Raw genomic sequence first — 15579 nt, forward strand, 5'->3', positions numbered from 1 at the left:
TGAAACATTATTTTTCTAAATTGTTTATCAGAGAGTCAAATTCTCGACTATTACAATGAACAGATCTATTTTAAAAAATAACGTTTTAGTAGGTCTATTTAAAAGGTTGTTATTTTAAAAAAGATATTATTTTGAAAAAAAATAAAATCAAAGTATGCATTCTCATATATATGCTTGGTTACACAGTGAAATGTTATGACATTAGTGTCCATTAACACCTTTGAATTAGGAATGAAAATGAGTTGTCGTCTGGACTGATTTAGAGTTTGGCCGAACGTATTAGATTTTGATCGAGTTGTATCAAACTTTAACTGGGATATATGTGTTAATAGAAAATGTCGTAGTATGGGTTTAAATTCTTTTTAGGTTAATCATTAAGAAAGTTTCTATTTCTGATAACTTTTCCTCAAATAGGTTTCTTATTTTTTTTTTTGTCTCAATTGAGTTTTATTTTTTAAAAATTGGAGCATTTAGGTCTTTGCCATTAGTTTCGTACTAACATCGTTAAAGAAGTTGTCACGTGTCAAAGCTGATATTGTGTCACATGACAATAATAGTATGATGTAGCAATGATAATGTCATATGTCAGTGTGAGACCACGTGTCATTGCATTAGTGTCAATTTGGTTATTGTATTTTTATTTTGTATCAATTTAGTCCTTGAATTTTTATTTTTTTTTTAATTTATTCCTTTTTTTTAAATTAAACAATTTTGTTCTTCTCAAATTCAAACAAAATTTGATTTGTAAATATAAATTTTTACAAATATTTTTATTAAAATTAATATTTTTATTTAATATTTTCAACAAGATTAAGTTTATTTATATTTATATTTAGTTAATTGTATAAATGTTAACTAATGAGAAGAAATATCATTTTCTTAAAATAAAAAATTGAAGAAAATTTCGTGAAAATTTTAATTAATGTGGAAGATCATGGAAGAAGAAACTATTTTTAATTATTATTTTTACGAAAATTTTCTCCAAATTTTATTTTAAAAAAAAGTGAAATTTCACATCAATAACATGAAATTTCATTTTCACATCAATGAACAAATTAATGACATGGAATTTCATTTTCTTAAAATAAAAACTTGGAGAAAATTTCATGAAAATAATGTCATTATTTTTTAAAGAACATAATTAATATTTATATAATTAACTAAATATAAATAAGTTTAATACCTCTTTTGGTCCCTCGGTTTGTAGGGTCTATTCAAAGTTGTTCTCCTTTTTTTCAAAAGTTCACTAACATCCTATATTTTGCAAAAAAGGTTCATGTTAGTCCTTTTTTATTACGGCGTTAAAAAGGCTAATGGCAGAGCTACCCAGTTGACAAAAAGTTAATGACTTGTACAATTATGGTTGACGTGTTAAAATCAATTGTTGATTCATCCTGTGAGCAAAGTGATTCGTGCTATAGTGAGTAAGTTATTGTTCCCAAATTTAAAAGCAAAGGGTTAGGGTTGCTGGTGATTCGTGGTATAGTGACGAAATGGGTTAGAGTTAGGAATGACTTCTTCACAAAGTTGTTCTTCTTGTTCGAAGACATGGGGCAAAGGATTTCCGCATTCTTCACATGGTGGTGGTTCGAGGGGAGGTGGGATAACCCGTATTTGCAGGTGTTGCTCGCGATGAAGGACAGGGTTATTTCGAGGTGTAAAAAACGAATATGGTGGAGTGATGTTGCGATTTGGGTTTTTGCACATTAAGAGTTTTCTGATTTAGGATTTTAGGGTTTTCTATGCAAGTTGTGTGATTGAGGTTGAAGAAAGAGGAAATTGAGGTTGAACGAAATGGAAATAAGTTGATTGAGCTTAAACTTGACTTCATCTTTTAAGAAAGTTGAGTCCTGTAGATTCCAAAATGGAAATAAGTTGATCAGGGAGGAGTAGGAAAAGACAAAATCAGAGTTGAATTTGTAGTGTGATAAATGAAAAAGACCAAAATGTGAGACCAAGCACTAGAGATATAGAAGATAAAGGGTATATAAGAAAAGTAGAGGCAAATAAGTGAATTCAAAGGTCGTTTGGTGGGTGGTTCATTTATATTACAAAATTATTGTCGTGTAATAAAAAAGCAATTAATATGCATTAATCAAACTATATTGGAAAGAATGAATGAAAATATGAAATTGAGAAAAATGAATAAGAATTAACATAATTTTGAATATTTTTGTCCCCTTTCATGTGACTGAACTTTTATCATTCTGAAAGAACAGAGATAGAGCCACTGGAAATTGTATCACAAATAGCTAAAGCCTTTTCTAAATTGACCACAATGTCAGCCATGGTTGGTCTATCTTTCCCTTCAAATTCACATAATGGATAGCTGTATAGGCCACTAATTCCACTTGAATATAACTCTCTTTCCTGTTAAAAGTTCCAAAAGTACAACTCCCAACCCATACACATTACACTTTGCCATCAATACATTTTTATCTCTTTTTTTCCTTCCTGACCTATACATTCAATTTTGTTTTAAAAATTTTTCTTTGTTTGTGATTTTTCATTTTGACAGAGGAGTTTATGTTGTAATAATGTTAGATTATTGTAAAAGAAAAACGTTGGATTGCAACGTTCAAAACTTTAATTGCCAATAACTTTTAAATTCATTTTATTAAGTGCCCCAACGGTAAAATATTTAATGGTTTTTATTGTCTTTTATTGATTTTATTCTTTCCTAACTCTATAAATAGAGAGCTTTTCCCCCATTCCAAAAACACCAAAAGCAGTCTTCTCTCCTTCTCCTTTCTTCTTTTCCACTTCTAAAATTATTTTGGGTTTATTTTATACTCTTTTTAGAGATCCTTGCTAGTTCTGAGATCCTCAGAGATATTCTGAGAAGTTCCTGTTGTATCCTGGGGGACTTGCACAATACACCGCAGATAAGTTCTTAAGGACAGTGAATCTACACGCCTGAGGAAATATTGTTTGTGATTATGTCAGCTTTTATACAACAATCTTAAGGACTTAGGGCTGGCACATCAACAACTCAATCCCGGAGGATCAAAACTTTGTTTTCAGAACTCAGCCGGTATTTGCGAAACCCATAACTTCCAGAGGTTGCCAAGGTGCTTGCAACAACGATGACTTCTGATCGCATTTGTAAAGATCACGGATGAGGACGAAGAAGATGAGGTACTTGAGTAAATTTTCGTATATTTTACCTACAAAGAGAAAATCACAACCAGATATTTTCTCGTTTACCAATCTTAAATATTTTAAAATTATGGGGGTGTAGGTAATTTTACTTAATTACTTGAAAAAATAAATTTTGGCTTTTCACCTAATGATATTGATAGTATTCTAAATTTGAAAATTGTGACTATGTCATTATATGTTTGTATGTAGATGAAATGTTAAATTTTGGTACACGCAATGAGATTGTAGCTAGAACTAAATTGTTTCTAGGATCAAAATTTGAAATGAAAGACATGAGTGAAGTCAATGTGATTTTAGGTATTAGAATCATAAGGAAGGGAGATAATATATTACTATCCCAAGAACAATATATTGAGAAACTTCTTAAGAAGTTTAGGTTTTATGACCTCACCAGTGAATACCCCTTATGATGCTAATTCTAAATTAATGAAAAATAAAGGAGAATCATTATCTCAGCCTCAGTATGCCCAGATAATTGGGAGCTTACTGCACTTGGTGAGTTTTTCTAGACCTGATATTGCTTATGCAGTAGGTAGACTGAGTAGGTACACTTTATGTCCAAATCAAGAACATTGGGATGCACTTTCCAAGCTTATGAGATACTTAAGGTGTTCGATGGATTATGCCATTGAATATAGTGGATCTCCCACTGTATTAGAAGGATACAGTGATGCTAACTGGATATCTGATTCAGATGAGACAAAATCCACTAGTGGTTACGTATTCACACTTGGGAGTGGTGCGATTACATGAAGATCAGTCAGGCAAACAATTATTGCAAAATCAACAATGTAATTTGAGTTTGTTGCTCTCGAGATGGCTGGTAATGAGGCTGAGTGGTTGAAAAACTTCTTAGCGAACATTCCACTAGGAATGAAACCAACCCAATCGGCATCTATACATTGTGATTGCCAATCGGCAATAGCTATAGCTAAAAACAAGAATTACAATGGAAAGAATAGACATATCCAATTGAGACACAATTTGGTGAAGCAGCTGCTAAAGAGTGGAACTATTTCCATTGATTATGTGAAGTCAGAACGGAATCTAGCGGATCCTCTGACAAAGCCTCTTGGAAGACAAATGATATTAGAAACATCGAGGGGAATGAGACTTAAGCCACTTGCAAACAAATAAGTGATGGTAACCCAACCTTTGTGATTGGAGATCCCATGAATAAGGTTCATATGGGTAAAAACAAGTCACTTGTTAGTTCTGATAGCACTAAATTGATTTTAATCAATTATGTCCCTTCCTATGGTGTGTGTGAAAGTGCTAGAGACTGCAATATTGAGAGGTTAAACTTTGTCGTTAAAATTCTATGTGGTGAAAGAATTTTAGCTTAAACAAAGCTTTTAATGATTTTTCATATCCCTTACGGGTGGTGTATGATTTGCAGCATACACTTGATGAAATCACCTATATGAGTGTCGAGTGGGGCCGCTTGCATGAGATCTTGGCATGATCTCTAGAGCACTCATGAATATCGGGCACGCGCATGGCCTATTAAGCGCAACACAGCGATAACAACAAGGATTATGGGGGTGTATTGTGATTGATAAACCTATAACACACGTCAAGTGTCTTTAGTTCATATAGCTTGCTATACCAACTACACTGTGTGTTAAGTATTTCAATCTAAGACTGGTTCATATAGCTTGCTATACCAGGTCTGATGCATTACATCCTATGAGACCCAGAATAAAAGTTTCTTATCTTTTTCTTTTGCAATAAGTGGGGGATTGTTGTAATAATGTTAGATTATTGCAAAAGAAAAACATTGGATTGCAACGTTCAAAACTTTAATTGTCAATAACATTTAAATTCATTTTATTAAGTGCCCCAACGGTAAAATATTTAATGGCTTTTATTGTCTTTTATTGATTTTATTCTTTCCTAACTCTATAAATAGAGAGCTTTTCCCCCATTCCAAAAACACTAAAAGCAGTCTTCTCTCCTTCTCCTTTCTTCTTTTCCACTTCTAAAATTATTCTGGGTTTATTTAATACTCTTTTTAGAGATCCTTGCTAGTTCTGAGATCCTTAGAGATATTCTGAGAAGTTCCTGTTGTATCCTGGGGGACTTGCGCAATACACCGCGGATAAGTCCTTAAGGACAGTGAATCTACACGCCTCAGAAAATATTGTTTGTGATTATGTCAGCTTTTATACAACAGTTTACATGGGACTTGACTTAATGATCTCATGTATATTAATTTTCCGGATTCTTTATGCCATTTTACCAATATCAGCAGCTCCATTTTCAAAGATGAACAATAAGAAATGAGAGAACACGACACAAAGGAGAAGAAGGAGATGGAAGTGTCACTAACAATGACGCCAAAAACAGTATCGACGACGTCTTCAATTGCATCGCGGTGGCTAGTGTTGGCGATGCTCCTTAGTTCCTGGGTGAAGAAGAAAACCCTAGTTCACGTCATTTACCCCCAAATTGTTGATGTTACCCTAAATCGCAAATTGGCCCAATTCACAAATTGGGGAAGAAGCAGATTGTTGAACCCCAAATCGCCAATTGATTTTACTCTAAATATAATTTCACGTCTTTAATCCCTCAATTGATTTTAACCCTCTGATATAACATTTCCATGTTATTTACTTTTATTCTCAAAATTAACACTTCAAATGACCTCATTGTGCCATGTCATCAAGAATTGTATAAGTCATTCAGTTTTCGCCACGGGGACAAGTTTGCCGTTAGAGTTTTTAACGTGAACCGTTTTTGCAAAATATAGGACATTAGTGAACGTTTGAAGAAAAGGATGACAACTTTGAACAGACGTTTCAAACTGAAGGACCAAAATAGATATTGAATCATATAAATATAAATAAACTTAATTTTGTTAAATTTATTTGTAAAGATTTATATATAAATTATATTTTGTTTAAATTTGGAGAGGGACGAAATGATTTAATTTTTAAAAATATTAGACTAAATTGAAAATATTTTTTTAAATAATTTAAAAAACATAAAAAGTAAAAATAAAAATAATTAAAGGAATATGTAAAAATTCAATTAAAACAAAAATTGACGGTGACACCCTATTTACCGTGTTAGTACATAACTAATGACATCTCCTTAAACTGAATTAACCAAAAGAACCTAATTACTTAAATTAGAGATAAATAAGAAAGTTATTTGAAAAAAATCATTGTCTCCAAATAATTAAACCTTCTTTTTAATGAAGCCAAATTGTAAAACTAGCTGGATTAACTCATGGAACTGCCCTGTCGAATTACTAGGAGTGGTTGGTACTCCTAAGTTGAAAATACTCTTGATACCTATCCTTTTTAGTTGAGTAGCTGATCCGTCAAACTTATTCCTTTTTTACATCCCTATGCACTAAAGTCGAATTCTGGCGGGCTGATACGTCCGGCGTATTCCTTTTTTGACAATCCTGTGCACTAAAGTCGAATTGAAACTGTAGTGTTTTGAAAGTGTTTAAACCACATTCCCGCTTATGCAATAAAGTCAAAATTTTTACAACGTTCATCGCATTACCCACTGTGTTTTGCTTTCTTTCTGCTTCCTTTCTGCATTGGACTGGTAAGATTTCCACACCATCACCTCCAGGTAACCCCTTCACCTACCTCATATTTAATATAGCCACTTTAAAATTTATTCTTTTTCCCATTTTTTCACTATAGTTTTCATTTTCTGTATGAAGCTTTTTATTCTTACATTCATATAAACAAAGCCCAGTTATTTCTATGCAAGTGTCAAAACTTCCATTCAAGTTTGTTGATAATTCTAACTTGGAGAAAATTTTAGAACCTTAACAATATCGACAAAAGTGGGAATCTTCAAATATTTCATGACTTTAATTCATGTCATGGTCTTTCTTGTTGTAAGTTGTTAGGTTTCTTGATGAGAGAAACCTGATCACGCACGATTCACACTCTCAACACACCAAGAAAACTCTGCAAACACCTCGTATTATTTCTGTTTTGACACAACTCAACAAAAACTCTCCTATCCCCAAACCACGAACTCCCCTTTATTTATAGTCTCCCTAATACAAAGACTATAATCTCCCAACCAACCAACTAACTAACTGTCTATTTTCTTTCTTCTAACATACACCTTTAATTTCCTCACATAAGTTGTGTTACCTGAACATTACCAAGTTCCAACAGTGAAAAGTATATGCTTGTTAAAACATTTATAGTTAGGTTGTGAGATCAACAATCAACTTCGCAGTATTAAAAAATCTGTTTCCTTTTGATTAAGAAATGTTTTAGGTTCTTGAGTTAGTAAGAGATACCGAACCCCAGTTTAGCAAAATTAAAATTGAATGTTCAGGACACCAAAATATCATTCACACCTGTCATGTGATGGTACTTCTTTCTTTCTTTCTTCAAAACTTGTTCAGTGTAAGAATCTGAATAGTTTAACATGTTAACTTTCTATTATTTGTCAAGATTTAAGATTCCATTCTCATTAATCATTAGAAAGTAGTATTTATAAATGTTCATCCACATGAACTTCTTATGTGCGCAGATAATCAAATCGTAGTTGGAACTTCAAATAAAAATATTTCATAATCTAGGCTTCAATGAGTCAAGCTACTATTCGAGGAAGCTTGCAAGATGCAGCATCAGTTGGAATTACCAATGATTTCGAGGTAAATGTAAACAGTGCTCTTCAAGTTTCATCATCCCAAAGGAGACATATGAAGGATGAAAACCATCATATAATGAACATAGAATGTTAATGTCTATTACCAATATCTTTAAACTGCATAGACTCACACCCTGTGCTAATTTAGCTTCTCCATCTATGCAGAAGACTGAGGGAAGATATGAATGCTCTCATTTTTTGCCTTCATCCATCAATGAAAAGCTGAGGAAACCTTTCAATTATTGTTTTTCCAAGAAGATTTGTTGGCCATCTCTCGGGAGAAGCTGCAAAAAATGGATTAAGAATCCTTTGAACATGGCCCTTCTTTTATGGACAGTTTGTGTTGCTGTTTCAGGAGCAATTCTGTTTCTCGTCATGACAGGAATGCTGAACAAAATCCTTACTAAGCAGTCACAAAGAAACTCATGGTTTGAGGTCAACAACCAATTTCTCAATGCACTATTTACTCTCATGTGTCTCTACCAACATCCAAAGAGGCTCCACCATCTTGTACTTCTTTGTAGGTGGAAGCCAAATGACATCATAATCCTAAGAAAAACATACTGCAAGAATGGCACTTGCAAGCCTCATGAATGGAGGCATATGATGGTGATAGTTCTGTTACTTCATGTTAATTGCTTTGCTCAATATGCCCTTTCGGGCCTTAACTGGGGTTTCAATAGATCCGAAAGGCCTGTTGTTGGGGTTGGTATATGCATCTCCATAGCAATTGCTGCTCCATCACTTGCAGGAGTTTACTGCATTGTCAGCCCTCTAGGAAAAGAGTATGAAACTGATGAAGATGCGCAGAACAATATTCCTATTAGTAATACATTTACATCAAGAAATGAGCATAGTATTGCTGAGTACACACCTCAATGGAGAGGGGGACTATTTGATCTTTGGGACAATCTTTCTGTGGCATGTCTCACTCTCTTTTGTAGTTTTTGTGCCTTTGGAAGGAATATGCAGAGACTTCATTTTGGTAACATGTTTGTTCACGTTGCAACTTTTCTACTCTTCTGTGTAGCTCCCTTTTGGATATTCAACATGGCTACCATCAATATTGATGATGAGCCTGTGAGAATAGTTCTGCGGTTGATTGGTATATTTCTTTGTGTGTTTGGTTTACTCTATGGTGGCTATTGGAGGATTCAGATGAGGGAAAGATTTAACTTGCCACCAAATAAAATTTGTTGTGGGAATCCAGCAGTGACAGATTGCATACAGTGGCTATTGTGTTGCTGGTGTTCCCTTGCACAGGAAGTAAGAACTGAAGAATTCTATGACATAGTTGATGACAACTTTTTCTGCCAAAAGCAGACTGAAAAGTCAGAAGATTATTCAAGTCTCTCAGAAATTGAGTTTTCAAGAGAAAGAAAGAAAAATGTTATGGAAGCGCCTATTCCTCTAACAATTCAAGTTGATGATAATGACATCAAAAGAACATAAAGAAGAAAAACCTCAATTATATAAAAGTCTTTTAGCAGTCACATTAATTTCAAAATAGACTTGTACATTTGCAATATTTGAACATCTTTTTCGAATCAATTGGTAGGGTGTTACCTTGTGTTTGATAATTTTCAAGCGTTGTTGTTCAAAACAAGTTGTGCAACTGTACATAATGTCTCATGTACGTGAATGCAAATTACTTGAACAGCAACAACTGATAACTTTTAAGTGTGGGGTGAACACTGATGCAACTTGTTAAGGATGGTCCTTATTAGGCGACTTGTTGAATGATTCCAATAGTTCCACTTTCAAAGTAAAGTATCGCTTTTCTTGTCAAAAGCTCTGTTCTCTTGTTAACATTTCCTATACTAAATGCAAAGTCCAAACTGGTTGATATTACAGCTTGGTTAACAAATGAATCAATCATTATCCAAACTGGGAAAGTTGAAGCATACCGCGTATTACGATAAGAAGTACATGCAACTTGGAGTTCACTAGTGGTTTAGGTACAAAAGTATTTAGCATTATTTTCAGAGTTCTCTATACTTTCTAGAACTACCATTTTCATGATCATATAATTACCAAATTCCTCATAAAATGCTTTCCCACTTGAACTTTGATCCCCCAAAAAAACCTTTCCAATTTCAGTATGCTAACTGCATTACAATTAAAGCTTCTGTTTCACTTTTTGTTCATTTCCACTTTGAGTTTGTCTTCCAAGTTTCAAAGCAATTCCAATTGAAGTAACATACTACATCAATGCACTGCTTATCTTATTGTAGATTTCTGATCTAGGGGTCTTTCAAGCTCCAAAGTAATTCCACTAATAGGAAGCTATATACATAGCCATATGTCTAGCTCATATACTTACAGTTTCAACTTCACTGTCATTTTATTGAACAATTAATCAGTACAAATATGTACGAAAACTCAATGTGGTCGAGTTGACCACAAGTTCACAACCCTACAAAGATTATAACCCCAAGCTAGCTCACAACTTCACATTCCTGAACTTTTGACCAACACTTAGAGCTATACCACAGTACCAGCAACATACCCTTTTCAACACACTTTCCATTATTGATCAAATTCATGAAGGTTTCAGTAAACTAATTAAATAAAACTAACAAACCTCACATAAATTTCACCTTACGGAAAATTCATTGTATAGTCTGTCACCATCACATCTCCATAGTTCTGATCAATATCAACAAAGTCACGTAGAGATTGATCTGAATTATGCACACGTGAAGATTAAGTTTATACAGTAAATTTTCTCTGCTATAGAAGTATATGTTGGTAGCTTTTGTTTCTGTTATAGCTAAATGGCTAAGACAAGTCCCGGCAAGGATCGGCGATAGAGATCACGGGGTTGGCTTTGCCACAATGTGATGTTTTGAAGCTTATTCTGCCATGTTTGAGACCTCAAGTCTCTGACGACAAGCCATGTGTTAAAGTACTCTCTGAACTGTGTGATGAGGCCGTTCTTGAGGGTCCAAACGTGAACCCAGTAGGCCTTTCCTTCCCAGCCTTCGGCGATGACGCAGTCGCCGATGGCGGTGAGGCTTCTGGGCTCGAAGCGGAAGCCATTGTTGAGGGCGGTTTCCCCCGTGAGGATCCTCATCATGTGTTGGCACTGTGGGGGGCCATGGAACCACCACTCAAGGTCACTTGCTAGCATGTTTGCCACTGTGTCCATTTTCCCTTGTCCTAACAGGACCTTGTAGAGTCTTTCCACTGTTTCCTTGTTCTGCATTTCCTCCTTTTCGTTCCTCTCAGCTTCCATCTCTGAGATTTCAATGGAGCTTGCTATGTGCTTCATTTTCTGGTTAATTCGAGACTCGCTTGCTTTTCTTTTGTGCATGGGAATGTGGCTCATGGATAGTCACATATTTATAGCCTTACACAGGGACATGAATGTCTAATTATTATCACCTTATAGTTTAAGGACAGAATATTGATTTCTTCCTTAATTAAAATTTTATCTACCCTAATTTACGTAAGGGTGGCAATGGGAGTCGAAATTGATCCGTTAATTATTTTTAAAATTTTTAATTATATAAATAATTTTATGCTTTTAATTAATTAATTAATATTATTAATTAAATAAATTAAAATAATTATTAAATTTATATATTAAATCAGTGTAATATAACTGATAATTAGATTAATTTATAAATTTTGACGATTTAAAATACAATATTATTACATATTTAAAATATGATTTAGTATACCGGCTGTCTATTTTTGTCATCCTAAATTTACAATTGAATTCTTAGTAAAAAATTTTTTTACTTGATTAAAATATATTTTAATTTTATTTATGCATCTTTTTATATTTAATATATTTAATATATGAAAAATAGAAATCAAAATGCGACGGTGGAGATTGATTATTTTATGGAATGTTGAACTGGGTGGTGAGGATTTTGTCGTGGAATTGCATTTAATGCTGCACGTGTGAAGTGTCAAATTTTGTCAGATGAAAGTTTACATACAACAATTATTGTAAGGCATTAGGCTATGACGTTATTATGTGGAGATATCGATGTGAACTTAAAGACGTAGGTGTACGATGGAGCCAAAGCAATTATAGGGTGTATTTCTAGAATGACTAATTTACCCTCGTTATTTTCTTCGGGAAAACCTTTGAATATTTTAGGATTAATCTAAAAGTACTATGTTAGATTGATGCTGTTGGAATTTTTTTGCAGGTTTTTCTATCGTTTTGTCAGCACTGCCAATTTTCTTAGGAAAGTATCCCAAGTTTAATCAAACGACAAATAAACTTGGATTTCTCTTTTATGGAGTAGTTTAATTAAAAATATTCAAAATCATGAGTAAGAAGAATTTCCTTTTAAATATAGGTAAAGTTTAATCAATTTGATTAATCCATCATTTAAATGACTTCAAAATGAATTGACCCGTAGATAATAATATTCTTTTTTTTAATTGTTTATTACTTTTAGTATATAAGTTTAATTTTTTGTTTTCCTTAATATTAGAATAATGTTGTTAAATAGTATTTAAATAATTTGAATCTTCAATTTATTTATTTGTTCAATTATATAAGTTAATGTTGTGGTTTTCATCTACTGTGTTTATAATATTACTTACTAATTATGGTTAATATTAGTAAAAGATGTCAACACATTAATTTTACTACTACAAGTAAATGGTTCAAATCAATATATTTAATTACGCTACGATACATACATAGAATAAATTGAGAAAGTAAAATATACTTAAATGACTCAATCAACATCTAACCAATAACTCATAGGAAGTTGAGTTGGATTATAACATTGTTGGTCATAATAAAATATAAATAATATTAAATTAACTTATTTTTAACTCAATATAGAGAACCAATTTATAGTAACCAAATTATTCATTTTAAACCCTAAATTCTGAGGCAAAAGAAGGACAAAACTAATCCATAAGAATCTTGTCTTAAATGAGGTTAATTACTTTTGTATCAACAAATAGGATAATTTGTTTTAAAATAAATGAGTTAATAAGTTTTTCTTCATATATATGTCAAATTTATCAATTAATAAGTTAACAGTGTTACGTTAAGAAAAGTTTACTAACAGTTTGTAAATATTTTTTTAATTCAATAAAACCCTTTTAACACAAAATCAAAATAAAAATTACTCGCTGTTAAAACGGACAATTTCATAAATTGATTATTAATTCTTAAAGTAGATATTAATCAACGTCTGAGTTTACTAACGAGGAACATTTTTAGTTTAATAGTTTTAATATCATAATTGTGTTATTTTAGTGTAAACTTTTATTGAGTAAAATTTCAATTTAAATTGCATCCGAAAAATGAATTATATCTAAAGTTTTTACAATACTCAATCAGTCATTCAATTTAAAAGTTAAAGACAAAAAACCAAGATATAAAATAACAGAAAGTCGCTAGTATTCCACGAATCAAGGACAGTATATTCTACTATTCCAGGATCCAAATGAAAAGAAACGTGTTAATGATGATTGGTAGAAATTTAATTAATTTCCTTTTTGTCTATTTTAACTTCAAAAACCACGTATTTTCTCGACCCCAATTTGTATCCATCTTAACTTTTCAATTCTTGAAACTCATACTTCAACCTTTTGCCATTTTGGACTGAATATTCGAGATATTAAATTTTAACTTTTGGGGTTGGAATCGAGCTTAGATAAATAAAATATGACAAAAGAAAAAAACTATAACAATTTGGCTTCACTTTTATGTAAGGAAACTTGTGATAAGGATGTATTTTGCTTGAATTCAATGGTTTTTTTATAATGGTATATATAGAAAATTAAAATAGAATCTTAAAGTTACATTACTATAATGTATATTAAGGAGTATATGTATTTTTTTATAATAGATTACTCTCTCATTTTATAGATTTGATAAAATGAATAAATCTAACTAATTCTCTCTATAATGTATGATTCCTTAGTTGTATTGGAATTCTATTAAATGAGCGATTATCCATTATTCTTTAATCTCTTACTTGATAGATTAAAGAGAAAAAGTATACTTAATAGATTTTCCAAAGTTTCATTATTCTTTAATCTCTTAGTTAAGAGATTAGAGAAAAAAATATACAACTTTTCATATAGATATTTTGTTTATGCTTTATGTAGATATAAATCCTGATATTTTGTTAGATTTATCAAATAGAATTTAAATTTTTTATTAATTTTTAGTATTGCTTTTATGTTTCAACTTTCAAAATATACTGATATTGGTATATTAAAAATGTTTTTAATATATTTTTAAAATATCAAAATTAGTACTTATTAATGTATTTTGACGACTCAACAAAAGAATAGTATAAAAAAACTCAAAAAAATATATATATAAATTAATGAAAAGTTCAATTGTTATTTTTTTTCATTATTAATTTATTTAGTCATTGATTTTGTCCCTCAGATGTTACATATTACATTTTATGAAAGTGAATAAAGAGTAAATAAGTTTGCCTAGTAGGTTGTAAAGTCTAACCTAAGAAGACAGCTTGAGCATAAGGTGCGTGGTTCTTTGACTTGAAAACAAACGAAGGTCATTGTCATTATAATTATAATATTGGTTGTTCTTAATTACTATAAATGTTGGCCAAATTCCAGATTTTTCAGCTGGTCCCAATTCACATTTCTGAATTTTGTCGTGTTCGTGAGGGAGGATGAGCTGAGAAAGGAGCAATGGTAGATGAACATCGATGTAGTGCTTTCAATGTTTGATTATATACAATTTTTTCTAAATGAAAAGTGTTTGATTAAATGGTAATATATGTTTTTAGTCTCTACGTTTTAACGTGAAATTTAAATTTATTTTATTTCTAAATTTTAATATAGTTTTACTTTTAAATTGTAATGAACAAATATAATTTTTTTTTAATATAGTATAACTTTCAAATGGGTTGAGCGTCAAAACAAATTCTAAATGTGAGTAAAAATGAGAATGTTAAAGTAATATGTAACACATTTAAAAATGTTGATTGTTTAACTTTTTATATAAATTTGATCCAAGTTTTATTATTATTATTATTATTATTATTATTATTATTATATATTTTTTATTTCGTCATGTTTGTCACTTTTTTGTTGTTGGAAGTCCCACATCGACTAGAGATAAAACCAACTCACCCTATAAGCCGGTTTTGTGGGGTTGAGTTATGCTTAAAGTCCACTTCTAATATTTTTAGGTTTAATGTCTCAATAGGTCCCTATTTTCGTCCAGAATTTGAAATAGGTCCCTGTTATTTTTGAAGTCTTAATTAGATCCTTATTTTTGTTAATTTGATGCAAATAAATACCTTTCCGTCAATTTCATAAAACGACGTTAATGAGTGTGTGACGTGGCCTGTGTGAATGCAATTTTTTAATACTCAGAAATAAAGAATGAAGTAAATATAGTATAATCCATGCTGAAATTAATTAAAGAGAGGGCAAATATGGAAACTGGTAATGTTGTTTTTGCTGAAACATGCATCATCTCTGCAAGTGGGAAATCAAAATCAAATTGGGGGATTTTTCTATTCTAGGGCTCGTGTCGTCTTAGAGTTGGGAAAGAGTGGATGTTGTTCGAGTGGATGCGCAATGGAGAATCAAATGTAGAATTCACATTCAACTTGTTCTTCGACTTCCAATGGCTGGCGGAATGGAGAGCCCAAGGTCGTTTTTCGTGGTGCGTTACCCCTTTGTCTGTGTGGAGAGAAAACAATGGTCAAAACAGCTGGAACGACTAAGAACAGAGGGAGACAATTTTGGGGGTGCTTTAAGTATAAGGTAACCGAAACGTGGATGAGTTGTTGTTTGTTTTACTTC

General features: G+C 31.9%; 2 protein-coding genes across 2 annotated transcripts; one reads left to right on the forward strand and one right to left on the reverse strand.

Annotated features, from left to right (window-relative positions):
- The first annotated feature begins 6503 nt into the window (after positions 1-6503).
- On the forward strand, positions 6504-9417 carry LOC108347214 (uncharacterized). The gene is made up of 3 exons (XM_017586377.2): positions 6504-6753; positions 7681-7804; positions 7966-9417. Exons 2-3 carry the CDS (start codon positions 7736-7738, stop codon positions 9250-9252), a joined length of 1356 nt encoding a protein of 451 aa, XP_017441866.1. The 5' UTR covers positions 6504-6753; positions 7681-7735; the 3' UTR covers positions 9253-9417.
- Positions 9418-10119: 702 nt separating this feature from the next.
- LOC108347224 (senescence associated gene 20) lies at positions 10120-11108 on the reverse strand. Its single transcript, XM_017586387.2, has one exon. It carries the CDS (start codon positions 11072-11074, stop codon positions 10574-10576), a length of 501 nt encoding a protein of 166 aa, XP_017441876.1. The 5' UTR covers positions 11075-11108; the 3' UTR covers positions 10120-10573.
- Between the last annotated feature and the right edge of the window lie 4471 nt (positions 11109-15579).

The sequence above is a fragment of the Vigna angularis genome, chromosome 9 (genome assembly GCF_016808095.1).
Source record: "Vigna angularis cultivar LongXiaoDou No.4 chromosome 9, ASM1680809v1, whole genome shotgun sequence".
Taxonomy (NCBI): domain Eukaryota; kingdom Viridiplantae; phylum Streptophyta; class Magnoliopsida; order Fabales; family Fabaceae; genus Vigna; species Vigna angularis.